Source organism: Phyllostomus hastatus, unplaced genomic scaffold (assembly GCF_019186645.2).
Source record: "Phyllostomus hastatus isolate PE091 unplaced genomic scaffold, TTU_PhHast_1.1 phas_contig_40, whole genome shotgun sequence".
Lineage (NCBI taxonomy): Eukaryota > Metazoa > Chordata > Mammalia > Chiroptera > Phyllostomidae > Phyllostomus > Phyllostomus hastatus.
In genome coordinates, this window is record NW_025333872.1 from 66,729,685 (window position 1) to 66,745,683 (window position 15,999).

Below are 15,999 nucleotides of genomic sequence, written 5' to 3' on the forward strand. Positions count from 1 at the left end.
GTTGGGAAGTCAAAGATCAAGGTGTCACAAGATTCTATGTCTGGTGAGGCCCTACTTTCTGGTCCATAGTCATGTCTTCAATGTCTCCTCACATGACAGACAGGGAAAGGGAATCCTCTGCAGTCTCTTTAATAAGGCACTGATCACCTCTTAAATTCCCCAAATCCAGGTATCATGACATTGGGAATTAGGGTTTGGGTTGTTTTTTTTTCCTAAAGATTTTTTTTTCTTTTTTTTAATTGTTGTTCAGGTATAGTTGTGATTAGGTTTCAACATAAGAATTTTAGGGGCATACAAACAGTCAGTTTCCAGCAGAGCAGTAGAGGAAATTGCCTCTCTCCTGCCTGGTGATAGAGTGAGTTAAATAGTGACATTGTTCCCACACCCAAAAACGATCCTGCAAAAAAAAAAGAGAGAGAAAAAAAGATGTGTCCATGTCTTAATTCTCAGAGCTTATGATTATTGCCATATTTACAAAAGAGGTCTGTGCAAAGGTAATTAAATTAAGAATCTTGAGATAAGAGCTTCCTAGGTTATAAGAGAAAGACAAAGAAGTAACTCCATACTTCTTTCCACAGTGGATGCACCGATCCTCATTCTCACCAACAATGCAGGACGGTTCCCTTTTCTTCACATCCTCACCAACACTTGTTGCTTGTTGATTTATTGATGGTAGTCACTCTGACAGGTGGGAGGTGATATCTCATTGTGGTTTTAATTTGCATTTCTCTGATGACTAGTGACACTGAGCATCTTTTCATATGTCTACAGACCATTGCAAAAAATTAAATATGGAACTGCCTTATGACACAGTGATTCCACTTCTGGGAATTTATCTGAAGAAACTCAAAACACTAATTTGAAAGAACATATACACCCCTATGTTCACTCCAGTGTTATGTACAACAGCCAAAATTTGGAAGCAGTCCAAGTGTCCATTAGCAGACAAGTAACTAAGACAGCTATGGTGTATTTACTCAGTGGAATACTACTCAGCCGTAAAAAAAAAAATACTATTTGCAATAGCATAGATGTATATGGAGAACATTATGCCAAGTGAAATAAGCCAGTCAGAGAGAGATAAGTAACACATGATTTCACTCTCATCTAGAATCCAACGAACAAACTAAACTGCTAAAATAGAGACAGACTCATAGAGAGCAGGCTGGCAGCTCTGGGGAATGGGAGGAGCTGGGCATGGAGGGAATGAGCAAAAAGGAAAAAACGCAGAAAGAACTCATGGACTCCATGACGGTGTAGTGATTGTGGGAGAGAGGGGGGTGGGTGGATGTGGGAGAGGATATAGGGGAAATAAATCATAATGGAAAAAAATAAATAATTTTTAAAAAGAAAAAAGACAAAGACATTTAAGGCAGAGGAGGAGAAGCCCATGTGAAAATGGAGGCAGAAAGTAGAGTTATGTAGCAACACCCAGAAGCTGGAAGAGGAAAGGAAAGCTTCTCCCCTGAACCCTTTGGAGGGAATGAGGCCCTACTAACTTGTTGACTTCAGACTTCTGGCACCCTGAGCTAATAGATAATAAATTTATGTTGTTTTAAGCCACCTGGATTGTGGTGATTTGTGATGGAATCTCTAGGAAACTAATACAATGGGAGATGAGGAAGATATCAATATGGAGTAACAGGAGTCCCATGTCCTCTCCCGTAGAGAATGCCATCTGGAGAAGAAGAATATACTAATGATAATTATAGCAAACAATTATATAGCACTTATCTGCCAGGCAGTGCTTTAATCTTTCATGTTTCATTTAATTCAATTCATTTAATTGTCACAGCAACCCTGAGACAGGAATGTTATTGCCCTTTTTTAACAGAGAAGAAACATAAGGTCTAAGTTGCCCAAGGTCATACCGCTCATAACAGGCAGAACCAGAACCAGTCTGGCTTCAGGAAACAAACTCATAACAACTACATTATGTATATGCCTTTCAACAAAACCAAGCTGGACAGCAGGAATACGAAAGGGTGCAGGGTGGATGGAGCCGTGGGGATCAACGAAGGGACAGACAGATATTGACCTGACTGCCTTCAAAGTTCTAGTTCCACTTGTCCCTGATTTTCTTACAAGTTGGTTAGGAAAGCGAACACATATCTTCTTTTGCCTAAACGAACTAAATTGGTATTCTCTAAGAACCAAAGGGATCCTACCTGATACACCACTTATATAACTGAAAAGCAATCCAAAATTGTACCTGTTAGAGCAGCAATTTTGAACAGGTACCGCAAGAGACACAGTGGTGTGTCACAACAATTTTTAAAACATGCAATGCCTGACTCTTCAGCCAAGGGGCACTGATCTCTTTTCCTTTATATTGTTAAATCAACAAAGCGACAACAGCCAACACAACAATAGCCATCCAGTGTGAATAAATTAAAATTATACCTATTTTTCTCAGATTGGCAAATACATATTTTTTGCTATGCCACAGAATTTTAGTAATTAGTTCATGTGTGCCATGAGATGAAAAAGGTTGAAAATTGCTATATTAGAGGGAAAGAATATTTGTGTCATTCACCTTTAATATACTTCAATATAACTCTGCGAGAGTTATTCGCAGGGCCTATAGTTTTGGTGGATACCTGATTCAAAAACCATGAAAACTTAAGAGCAAATGTACCCACAATATAAAGAATTCCCTAAAATTGAGAAGAAAATGAATAATGCAAATAGAAAAACAGCAAAAATAAACTCAAAGACCATAAAGAAAGGAAGAAATGTTGATGGCCATCAAATATATGAAAAGATATTTGGTTCATAATGAGAAAAATACAAATTGCCCTGGCTGGCATAGCTCAGTGGATTGAGCGCAGGCTGCGAACCAAAGTGTCGCAGGTTCAATTCCCAGTCAGGGTACATGCCTGGGTTGCAGGCCATGATCCCCAGCAACCGCACATTGATGTTTCTCTCTCTCTCTCTTTCTCCTTCCCTTCCCTCTCTAAAAACAAATAAATAAAATCTAAAAAAAAAATACAAATTAACACTTCTCTTCTATCAGACAAATATCTAAATCCCTGAACACATATAATCTTCTCAATGAGCTTGTCCAGAAAGAAGCACTTAATATCTTATTCATGGGAATGCAGAAGGATTACTCCCTGTGGATAAAAATCTAGCAATATATACCAAAATTACATGTGATCCTACCTTTTACCCAGTACACCACTTCTAGAAATCTAGCCCAAAGGTTTCCATATGCTAGGCAGAATTCCAAAATGGCCCCAAGATTCTCAGGTCTTGAACTCTATAACAAGTACCATGATAGTGAAAAGATTTTTGCAGATGTAACTAGTCCCACATTATTTGCATTTAAAATAGGAGATTATCAGGATGGTCCTGATCTCATCACCTGAACCACTGAAAAGCAAACAGTGTTCTCAGGCTGATCACAGGAGAGGAAGTCAGAGACATACAAAGATGACAGGGATCTGATATGAGAGAGGTTCTTCCTTGCCGACACATAAGGGCCCACAGGACAAAGCCCCGAATGCAGCCCGAGTGACAGCCAGCAGGAAACCAGGTACTTGAGTCCTACAACCACAAGAAACTAAACAACAAGAATGAATTTGGAAGTGAGTATTTCCCCAAAGCCTCCAGACAAGCACTGGCCATCATGCTGATTTCAGCCTTGTAATACTCTGGGCAGAAAACACAGGCAAACAGTGCTGTCTTCTAACCTACAAAATTTTGAACTAATAAATAGGTGTTATTTTAATTTGCTAATTTGGTAGCAATTTGTTATGCAGCAATAGGAAAAATGTATAAACACTGGAAATAGAATATAGTACAAGCCAAGGTTTTTAATTTTGGCATAATTTACAAGAGCAAAAAATTTAAATTTCCACCAGTAGACAACTGGATGAATAAACCATAGCACATCCACACAATAGAATACTATGCAGAAGGATGCACTATAGTACTGAGTACCATAAAAAGGACAAGGAAAAGCTCTATATACTGCTATAAAGTAATCTCAAAGATAATAGAATTTTTAAAAATGCAAAGGGCTTGATGGTGTTTATATCATACTATGTTTTATTTAAGGAATCTGGGGGAAAAGAAAATAGATTCTTCTCCAAAGGGACAGAAGATAAATTAAAAACTAATAACTGTTAGCTATAAAGCAGAACTACAAAATAAAACTTTCTGCAGTGATGGGAATGTTCTCTCTCAGCGCTGTCCAGCATGGTAGCCATCAGTCACATATGGCTTCATGGGCACTTAAAAACTTAAAATGTGGATAGAAATTAAAGAAAATAAATTTCTAACTTATTTATTTATAAATAATCTAAAGTTAAACATCTACATGTAGCTAGTACCTATTATACTAAAAGCCAAATCCTATGGAAAAAGAAAAAATGGAATTAATATGTAAGAACATTCTGTGAATATACCTTTTATGTATGGAAATCACAAATTTTTCTATAATTTAAAAGAAAAAATTAAGACAAAAAAAAGGAAAACAGCCTATCTAAATTTCAAACATTCTGAAACAAACCTACTATTAAATTAGTGGCATAACTAGGCCAAGTAAAGCTTACTTACTTCAAATGACTTTAAAACACAGTGTTTTGATAGTAAATCCTCAGTGGCATATATTTTAAGCACAAAACAAACTGAAAAGAAATGTCAGTATGGATTCACTAATCTTATTTTGAAACTATTATATGTACATTATACAAAACTAGAAATTTTATTCATTCATTAAGAACCAAGTTTTTCAGTGAAAGAGAAAATAAATAAAAACAAGTAAGAAAAAATACCAATATAGGCTCATGATTAATTTTTCTCTTAAACAAACTATTGTATTTTTCCCCTTGGCTATTCACTGAAAGGACTAGTAATAATAATACTCCTAAAGAGTGAACATTCCTAGTTTCCTAGTACCCAGGTTATAGTTTCTAAATTCCACTTCCTACCAAAAAACAAACAAACAAACAAACAAACAAAAACCCCAAGAATTTGAAGATGGCTGATTCCAGACGTGAGGCAGAAAATACATATGATAAATCTGAAATATCTTATATAAGAAAGCAAAAAAAAACCCAAAATATTAAACACTGATAAATACATGTTAAAAATGATCAATAGCCAAAGAAGGAATATCATGAGCATCAAAACAATAATTATTGCATTGGACTGAAACATACTCATGTAAAAATTGAAGTTCATAATGATAATAATAAATCTTCTTTTGGAGATACTAAAGCACCAATTTATTACTCTAAAATTCATTTAAAAATAGAAAAATTAAGCACTTATTCTGCCATTTCTAAAAGAATTACATTTCAGCATTTCCTTTATTAAATAATTCTAGTTAAATAGAACAAGAATGACAGAATCACCAATTTATACCTCCTAATAAAACAATGACTCAGTAACCCAGGACAAGTAACACAGTTCCTCCAATAAATCAATGACATAAAAACAAAAAGAGACCAAGAACTATTTTAGAATAAAAGAGATGTAAAAGATGAAATGACTGAATGCAACATGTGGACCTTGTTTGGGTTTTGACCCGACCAACTGTTAAAAAAGGGTATCTTTGAGACAACAAAGGAAACTACTATATCAACAACATATTAAATATATTAACGGGTTACAGCTACATAATCTTTCATATATAATAAAGGTTTACAAGGTGGTAAGTCAAACCAAAATGAAATCCCAAAAAAGTCCTTATCAGTCAGAAATAAGTAGTTACAGATATATTGACATTATACCCAAAATATGCTTTATAAATCTCCATAAGAAAGAAAGAAAGAAAGAAAGAAAGAGGAAGGAAGGAGGGAAGGAAGGAAAAAGAAAAGAAAAGGAAAGGAAAGAAAAGAAAGAAAAGAAAAGAAAAGAAAAAAGAGAAAAGGACAGAAGGCATAAAGGAGAAAACACTGGAAAATAGTGGAGAAATATATGGAAGAACATGGTCAGAATATTGATAAAAGCTGAAGTTTACCGATTGATATATGGGAGTTCATTATACTATTTTTTAATATAATGTGTTGGCCAAAAGGTTAGTTAGGTTTTTTCCATTAGATGGCTCTAGTAGCCTCTTAGTTGTCTTTAACTTCATTTGAAACAATTTTGTTAGATTGTATTGTGACAGCTATCATATCAGTATGAATTTTTTAAAAACTTATCAAAATTGGTGGATTTTTATATAGCCATTTTATTTATTATTGTTCAAGTGCAGTTGTCTCCATTCTCCCCCAACCACTCCTTCTCAACCACCCACCCCCACCTCCCACCCTCAGTCCTACCCCTCTTTGGCTTTGTCCATGTGTCCTTTATACATGTTCCTTGATGACCCTTCCCCTTCTTCCCCCCATTATTCCCCTCTGTCCTCTCCTCTGGTTTACTGTCAGTTTGTTCTTATTTCAATGTTTCTGACTATATTTTTGCTTGCTTGTTTGTTTTGTTGATTAGGTTCCACTTATAGGTGAAATCATACAGTATTTGTCTTTCACCACCTGACTTAGTTCACTTAGCATATAGACATTTTAATATTGATGATGGAAGAAAATACCCAACATTTTTGGTGTATTATGCCAATAGATAAAACCACAACTGAAACACACAAAAAGATTTGTGCAGTGTGTGGAGAAGATGCTGGGACTGATTGAATGTGTCAAAAGTGGTTTGTGAAGTTTTGTGCTGCTGATTTCTCCCTAGATGATGCTCCAGAGTCAGGCAGACCAGGTGAAGTTGATGGCAATCAAAAAGAGACATTAATTGAGAACAATCAAAGTTATGCCATGTGGGAGATAGCTGACATACTCAAAATATCCAAATAAATAAAATTATTGGTGAAAATGAAAAATGTGTCTTTTATTTTACAGGAGAAAAACTAAATGGACTCTTTGGCCAACCTAATAAGTTTGAAAATGCCCACAAAATAAAGAAAGCACACACATTCACAAATATGTGTACATACACAGAGACACATTCACACATACACACACACAAAGACACACACAGACACACTCACACACACCAGACTTCACTGTTACTTCCTAGGGTTCTTGCCATCATGGGACTTCCAGAGAAAATAAAGTTACTGAGTTAAATCCTTTTGAACAAAACCTAGGGCCCAAGTCACTAAGTGTCTAGGCCTAGCCAGTAACAAATAATTAAACAGTGATGTTACTGAGAACCTACCATGCTCATAGCACCAAAAAGAGAGAGAAAAATACCACACTTGTTAGGCATTCAGGGCAACAGACAAATAAGATACAGTTCCTTTCCTCATGGATTTTCTGGTCTATTAGGAGAAACAATACAAAAATCGTATAAAATAGTGTGACATATGCTTTATTCATGGACAAGGTGCTCTCTATGAGAGTATATTAAGAGGAACCCACTAGAGTAGTGGCCAAAGAGGAAGGGCTAAAAGACTTCACAGAAGGAATAAAGCTAGAATAAGCCCTAAATAATGAGGAGGTGAAATCTCACCAAAGAGCAAGGTTATGTGCCTTCCACACTTCAGAGAGGAAAGAAGCTTGTCGAAAAAATGTGGGTGTTAAAGAGTAAAAGGTAAGATGAGGGAAAAAAGGAGGCTTTGAGGAGAAAAAGGAAAAGCTGAATGCCATCAAAGAAGTCCATATGGACTTTGTATGGAGCCAAAGGTAAGTCAGCAGATTCTAAACAATAGAGTGAGTGACTGCATCTGGTTTTCGTTTTTATAGGATGACTTTGAGGATAAATTATAGGTTAAGACTGGAAGAAAAATAGCAATTAGAATCCCACTGAAGTAATTTAGCAAAAAAGTGAGGGTCTGAGCTAAGGTGCTCTTAACAGGAATAGAAAAATAAATAAGATGAAATTAAGAAGGAGGAAAAACCTATGAATGATAATTTGTTGCATCTACAGAAGGAGGATGGTACCATTTGCTGAGATAAAAACATAGGAAATGGAATTCGTTTAGGATGGAGAGAACACTATACTTAATTGTGCATACAAGAAAACTAAGATGCCCATGAGTTTCCCGGATATCCATCATCTTGTAGGAATCTGGGCATACATCTGGCAGTAAATGAATGGTACAAGTCAGAGAGCTGCCAGTGCACCACGGCAGCCAAGGAATTGGATGAAATCAGCCTGGAGGACACAAGACAGAGGGGAAGAGAAGTCCACAAAGGAGACCATGTAGAAGAGGCCAGAGAAGCTGAAGAAAACCAGCAGTACCACAAGCCCAGAAGACAGTGACAATGAGGAGGGTTGGCTCAACTGTGCAGAATGCCACAAAGTGGCAAATTAAGTTAAAGGAAAGACAGGTACATGAATGGCTAATTATAAAACTACCAGAAGTGTCATGATACAAATAAGCACAAGTTAAAATTGGAACACTTCAAGAAATGGAGAATATAAAATAAAAGTGGAGTGATAGAAGTCCCTATCTTTATATTTTACTCAGGTAAAATATCAAAAATTTCCCATAATAGAGAAAGTTTTAAAAAATTAAAATGTTTAGAGTTAACAAGAACTAAAAGTATTCAAGAGAGCAAAACTGTGTTTAAACACACACACACACACACACACACACACTAGACAAGTGGCCAGAAAAAACAAAAAATAAGGATTAATAATGGAGTTTCAGTATTAATCAAATAATTATTTACTAATGCATATATACATATTTATGTGTGTCAATTCATAAACTTACCCAAAGATGAGGAACTAAATATCTCTGGGTGACTAAAACAAGTTACCAGACTGGGAGTCTGATTATGAAATAAATCTCAAATGAAATAAATATGTATATACTGCCCTCAAGGGGCAGTTAACATGTAGTTCATTAAAATACAAGGAGAAAATATATTGCACTACTTGAACATAATTTATCCCTAATTATCCTAGCCAATAAAGGAGCAAAACTGGTATGACTAGTAATATAATAAGTCATCTAAAATTCATTCAGACACATATTTTATTTGCCAAATCCCTTTCCTTGTTGGGGAGTGTTAACCTTATATTCATTCTGATAGGCATTGCAACTGTCAGAGGCCTGGATTAAAGGTTCCATTCACAAATAATTCACAAGTTGATACTCCATGGGTAAACCAGTCTTTAGGTGCCATTAAATAGTGTTCCTTTTTTTTCTGTCAAATTGCTTTTTTACTACAAAGTTCCAAAAGTATTATTTATAAAAGACAAAAATTAAAAGAAAATTACTTACAATAATACATGTGGGAACTTCACGAAGAGAATATTCTGCTTTATTAGGAAGATCTTGATTGCCTACCAGCTCATAAACAGCAGGATAGGATAAGAAGTTCACCAGCGCTAGAAAAGACTAGGAGAGAGAGAAGGAAAAGTCATTTAAATAGTTCATTTGTTTAACCACATCCACAGAAGAATCATTAATGTAAAGTTTTATAGCAGTTTGACTGTAAGGAATAATTTTTTAAATAAGCCTAATTAATCCACATAAGTGTGAAATACATACATATAATAAGTACAAAATAGTTAACGTGAAAAATAATATATATGTTGACAATGCATAATAACTATTATAATTAGTTGAGCGTTGGAAAATACTTGAAAATATCATGTATCTCTTGAAAAGTTTCATTCTGAGAAAAAAGATCCATCTTTCTCATTCTTTGCATTTGTTATATCTGATTTATGAGAAAATATCAGTGAGTTAGGGACTTTGGAGCAAGATGATAAATTCTATATATTATTCACTTATGTCACAAAGTCATCTTTATCCTTTAACTACATTCACTGGAAATCCAACTAAATTAATTATAATTAGTTTTAAAAAGCTAAGGCTTTTTGTACCAAAAGCAGCTCATTTTCTGGTACAATCTTTTCAAGTTAATCTATCCATGAAGTTTTTAAGCTCCCATTGTCACTTTGTCTTAAAGACAACTTCAACATTTTTCTCAGGCACACTTCCTTCTCCTGATCTCCTGCACAAAAGCATACAACGGCTGCCCATCACTAAACATCACAACTAACTCCTTAGCATGACTTTCAAGGCACTTTACTAGTTGACCCTTTCTGCTCTTCACAGGCTCGAAAGCCTCATTTCCCATTAATCCTCAGCATGAAGTCACTGCTTCAATCAAACCTGCCTGTGGTCTTCTTCAGTGACTGCCACATAAACTTCTCTTGCCTACAAACACGCGCCTCCTCCCTCTCACATGCTCATTATCCCACTTCACAAGCTTTCACAGCAGTTTTGTGCTAGAAGCCTTTCCAATTAATTCTATCCACGTCTAGAAACCAATACATTCATGTTAGGGTTTTTAGGGTATTAATTGTACTAATTCATAACCATTAAATTTCCTTTTTGTTGTTTTTAAAAATGTTTACTAGACTCAGAAAATTTAAGAATCAAATTGAGAATTTTCACTAAAGTTGAAGCATTGAGAAAATTAAAAAGAAGAGTTCATTCAATCTCTCATTTAATAAATGAGAAAACTTAAGAACCAGAAAACTGAAGAAACCTAGCCAAAGACACAAATCAGAAAGTTGGTCATAAAACTAATCCGTATTTTCTTATTTCCAGGCTAAGATTACTCAATAAAAATCACTATAAAATCTTCAGATATTATATACGGTATCACCCTTGCTCCATAGGCTACGTTTGAGGACCTGGAAGGTATAGTTCATTTCATAACCTTTGCCTTAATATACCAAAAGCAATGTTACTTAACAGTAGCTAATTCACACACACTGGTTTTTAACAAATGCTGCTATAGGATGAAAAATGAACTCACATCAAAATTTTTAAAAGCTTTCCTTTTTCACATAAATACTCCATAAAATGAAGAAGAAATTTCTAGCCAATTCTAAGAAGAAAATAACATACTTATAGTTTAAAATGAATATCTATTTGGATAGCAATAACATTAGCATAAAGTAGAATAAAAAAATTAATAGCATAGTAGCGATTCAATTAATGCCTACTTAAAGATAACACTATGCTAAAAATATGCACTATAGAGGAGGGAAAAACAGATATGAAAGAAAGGATGTTTGAATAATGTCTATTAATTATATATAAAATGAACTATAGCAAAACTACAGATACATAGCCATATAGGGAAACACTGTAAAAATTCACTAATCACCAGGGTGTTGACTAGAAAAGCTGATTGAAACACATGCCATTAACAGTTTTATTTTAATCTAATTTATCATAAAATATATGCTTTAAGTGCTTTACAATGTGAATATATAAATATGTCATAAGTGTCCTTAATATTAATCCAGTAATATGTAGATACTGTCATAAATATTTTGTTTAAAACATCTTTCCCATCTATTATAACCAGATTATAAAAAAACTTAATAAATGTCCTTTTTGACAACTTACACTATCCATAAAAATATATGATCTTTACAAATCACATGTATCAGAATGACATTGAGGACTTTTATATGATTCACACAAGAAAATTCCTTTGGTATTTATGGACCTTCCTCCACCTAAGAAATAAAACAATGTGGACCACATAATAGAATCATAACTGCTGATACGCTACTCTAAAATCATGTAGAACCCTAGGTGAAAACAATTCTGTAACTGTATTTGAACTAAAACAACCTAAACGATATTTTAAAGAAACTTAAGATTTCAGCAGCTTGTTTCTAGCAGAAAGAAATCCGTTTCTCTCCCAGTGAGCATCTGTGACAGACACTGGCACACTACGAAATGGTGATGCGCTGAACACTCCCAGAACTCAAGAAAATGTTTACAATGCAATCACTGGCTCCCACAAACATAACCAAAGATGTTAATTATCCTGAAATTTATTTTAGCATAAAACATAATTCTGTTTCACTGATGTTTTGAAGAATGGGACTCTGTGTTGTAATGACAAGAAATGTAGTGGAAGGTTAAATGTTTTATACATTTTAAGACTGCAGCATAAAATTAAACCTAAAGCCAAGAACTTTTTCTTATGAATTTGAAATCTTTCAGGTTGATAATGATCATCCATTCACTAATTTAGTCATTTGAAATATTTTAATGCCAGCTTATTATCAGCAAGTGTGCCAGATGCTAATAATAATAATATGAATGAAACAATGGTCTCTGCCCACAAGGACTCACAGTGTAGTACAGGACAAATACCCTATGAGATGATCTCAAACAGTACTTTAACAGTACCTGATGCTGTTGTACTGTTGAGTGGAAGGATATTAGGGGGGTGACACTACATATCAAAGCAGGGAGAAGTGAGAGAGAGCACTGCAGAGGTAGCAGGCAAGTAGGCAGAGATGCTATGTTAATTAGCTCTATCTTTATCATTTTGGAAAAAGAGGGAACTAACATAGTGTTTTCAGAAAGTAATGGGAATTACATTATACATATTAAATAGAGTGCTATGAAGGAAAATGGTTTTGAAGGTAGGTAAAACTAGGAGGAAAAAAACAAGTCAGAATTTGGAAGTTCTAAGAACGACAAAGTATCAGTTATAGTTATCATATCAGTCATGTATTTTTAAAGTGTTTAATGGAATAATCAGAAAGTGATTCAAAGGCAAATTTTCTGTTTATTTTAGGATGAGAAAATCAAACTATTTTCAAATATATTTTTACACATCTTTCCCATCTGTATGCCTTCTATTTTTTTCTTGTCTCACTGCACTAAGATCTAATAAAATATTGAAAAGTGCTAAGAGTAAACAAACATAATGTTCAATATTTCACCATTAAATGTTGATGATGTATGTTTTTCAAAGATAGCACTTATCAGATTGATGATTTAATCTGATGAGTGTTTATAAATCGGTATTACTTTTTCTCAAATGCTATTTCCATATCTATTGAAATCATTGTATAAGTTTTCTCTTCATTCTGTCAATATGGTGAAAGAGTTTCATTTTTTTTAAGATTTTTTTAAAAGATTTTATTTATTTATTTTTAGAGAGGGGAAAGGGAGGGAGAAAGAGAGAGAAACAATGTGTGGTTGCCTCTCACATGGCCCCCACTGGGGACCTGGCCTGCAACCCAGGCATGTGCCCTGACTGGGAATCGAACCTCCGATGCTTTGAGTACACTCAATCCACTGAGCTACGCCAGCCAGGGCAAAATAGAGTTTCATTTTAGAATGTTAACCCAACTTTGTATGTTTGGGATAAACCCCACTTGATTATATTAGATGGTCCTTTTACATATTCCTAGATACAATTTGATAGTTTGTTAAGTATTTTAAGTCTATATGCATCAGAAATATTAGTCAGTAAGTTTATTTTTTTTTAAACATTTGTCTGGTTTCCAAGTTGGGGTTATGCTGGCATAACATAAATTAGAAACTGATTCCTCTACCTCTGTTTTCTGAAAGGGTGTGTATGTATGTGATTGGTGCTCTTCCTCCTATAAAAATTTCGTAGAATTCAGTGGTGAAGAACCATCTGGTTTTCTTTGTAGGAAGGGTTTTTTCTTTTCTATTTTTTTAGAAATTTTATTTTCCATCAACCTTACTTCCATATTTCCATTCTTTTTTCTTTTTATTTGTATTTATCATTGTTCAGTTACAGTTGTCCCTCCTTTCCCTCACCACTCACCCCTACTCTGTCCCCCCAACCCCCGTGGTCAATCCCCCTATCATCTATGCCAATGAGTCCTCTGTTCATGTTCCTTTGCTTGACCCTTCCTCTTCTTTCCCATTATCTCCCTCTCCCCTTCTCTCTGGTCACCATCAATTTGTTCTTTATTTCCAAGTCTCTGGTTCTATTTTGCTTATTTGTTTGTTTTGTTGACTAGGTTCCATTTACAGGTGAGATCATATGGTATTTACCTTTGATTGCCTGGCTTATTGCTTATTTAACGCTCTCCAGTTCTATCCACGCTGTTGCAAAGGGTAGGATCTCCTTTTATCTTTCTGCTGCGTAGTATTCCATTGTGTAAATGTACCACAGTTTTTCGATCCACTCATTTACTGATGGGCACTTAGGCTGTTTCCAGCACTTGGCTATTGTAAATAACGCTCCTATGGACATTGGGGTGCATAGGTTCTTTTGAATTAGTAATTCAGGATTCTTAGGGTATAGTCCCAGTAGTCAGATCGCTGGATCACAAGGAAGTTCCACTTAGTTTTTTGAGGAAATTCCATGTTGATTTCCATAGCAACTGTACCAGTCTGCATTCCCACCAACAGTGCACTAGGGTGCCCTTTCTCTGCAACCTTGCCAGCACTTGTTGTTTGTTGATTTGTTTATGATGGCCACTCTGACTGGTATGAAGTGATATCTCATTGTGGTTCTAGTTTGCATCTCTATAACGGCTAGTGATGATGAGAATTTCCAGTCTGTTAAGAGTTTGTAGAAGAACAGCTTACGACCACTCAGTGATTGTTCCTACCCACTCACTGGCCTGTGTAGCAGGGGCTGCAGACTCATCTTCAGTGCCTGGCTGAGTGCTCCAGGCTTCAGTAGGAAACTGCAGAATAGGTATAGAGGGCACCTGTGCCTTCTTCAGACCAGTCTGTGACCTCAGGCTGGGCAGCAGTGAACTTGGGAGCCAGAGCAGACCATGCACCCTGAAATTCTTACTTAGTCATGGCCTTTTCAGTAGCGGCCTGCTCAATCTCTTTCTTCACAATCTCTTCAGGATCTCCTTAGAAGTAGAGATCAGGCAGGATCTCCCATGGGTGTTCATGAGAGATGGTGCCACACATGTGTAGTACTTCCAGGGGCCAGCATGCACCACATAAGACCTACTGAGTAGCGCCCCTGTGGTTGCCAGGGTTGACAAAGGCCACAAAGTGCAGAGAAAAGTCTGTGTGACACAGAGCAATGGTGGTCAAATTAACATAAGATGCCTCTGTGAGAGGGTGGTGGTCAGCCCTGGGATCAGTAACCATAGAAGTCTCGGCTCCCAGAAGGCTGCCAGGGTTTGGTTAGTGAGGGTTCCAGGAGTGAAGTGCTGGCGATGGGGGTGACTGCAGTGGTGGCAGCAACAAGCTTCACTGCAGCTCCCTGTAGGAGGTGACACTGACAGCAGTGGGGTTTTCAGTGGCAACAACGGCACGAGCTACAGGCAGAAGCTCCTCCCAGGTTCTGTTCAGATTTACGGTGCAGATGCTGCCACTTTTCCTTTTGCAGGGGTGCTGTTCCACCTGGAAGTCAAACTTGGTGCCATGTAAGTGGGTTCTTGCTGCAAGGAATTTGAAGACATCCTCCTGCTTCATTTGTAGGACATCAAGGTGTCCAGACATTTGTGACTGTTTCAGTTTAAGTTATGTGGGAACCAAGAACAACACCATATGGTTCCCTCTCTGGGGAGTGCAGAAAGGCTCTTTGTGGGAAAGTTTTCAATAATGAATTAAATTTCTTTAACCAATACATAGCTATTTAGATTTTCTATTTTATATTAGGCCAATTTTGGTAAGCATATATTTTTAAAGATTTTATTTATTTATTTATTTTTAGACAGAGGGGAAGGCAGGGAGAAAGAGAGGGAAAGAAACATCATTGTGTGGTTGCCTCTTGCACTCCCCCTCCTGGGGACTTGGCCCACAACCCAGGCATGTGCCCTGACTGGGAATTGAACCAGCAACCCTTTGCTTTGCAGGCCAGCGCTCAATCCACTGAGCCATACAGCCAGGGTGGTAAGCGTATTTTTTTAATCCTCACCCACAGATATATTTCTTGATTTGAGAGAAGAGAGAGAGTGAGAAAGAGAGCAAGAGCAACATCAGTGTGAAAAAGGAATATCCATCAGTTGCTTCCTAAATGGACCCTGACTGGATATCTAACCCACAACCCAGGTACACGCTCTGAGCAGAAATCGAACCCACAGCCTTTTAATGTATGGGATAAAGCTCCAAACAAGTGAGCCACCCAGCCAGGACAGTAAACACAGTTCTTAAGAAATCTGCCAATTTAATCTTAGTTGTTGAATTCAAAGCATAAAGCCAACCATAATATCCCCTTAATGTTCTTTAATACCTGTGGGATCTTCAATAGAACACCAATACTCACCTTCCAGCAAATATCTGTTACAACCAGAATGTCAAGCAGTATC

At 36.2% G+C, this 15,999-nt stretch overlaps 1 protein-coding gene and 1 pseudogene across 1 annotated transcript in view; both read right to left on the reverse strand.

The window, feature by feature from the left end:
- Positions 1-15,999, reverse strand: part of TBC1D32 (TBC1 domain family member 32) — a 176,438-nt gene that overhangs the window by 93,734 nt on the left and 66,705 nt on the right. Inside the window, exon 22 of the mRNA XM_045843791.1 lies at positions 9,191-9,307. Within this exon, the coding sequence (XP_045699747.1) occupies positions 9,191-9,307 (117 nt within the window). The remainder of the gene's footprint in view (positions 1-9,190; positions 9,308-15,999) is intronic.
- LOC123821995 lies at positions 14,308-15,190 on the reverse strand (annotated as a pseudogene).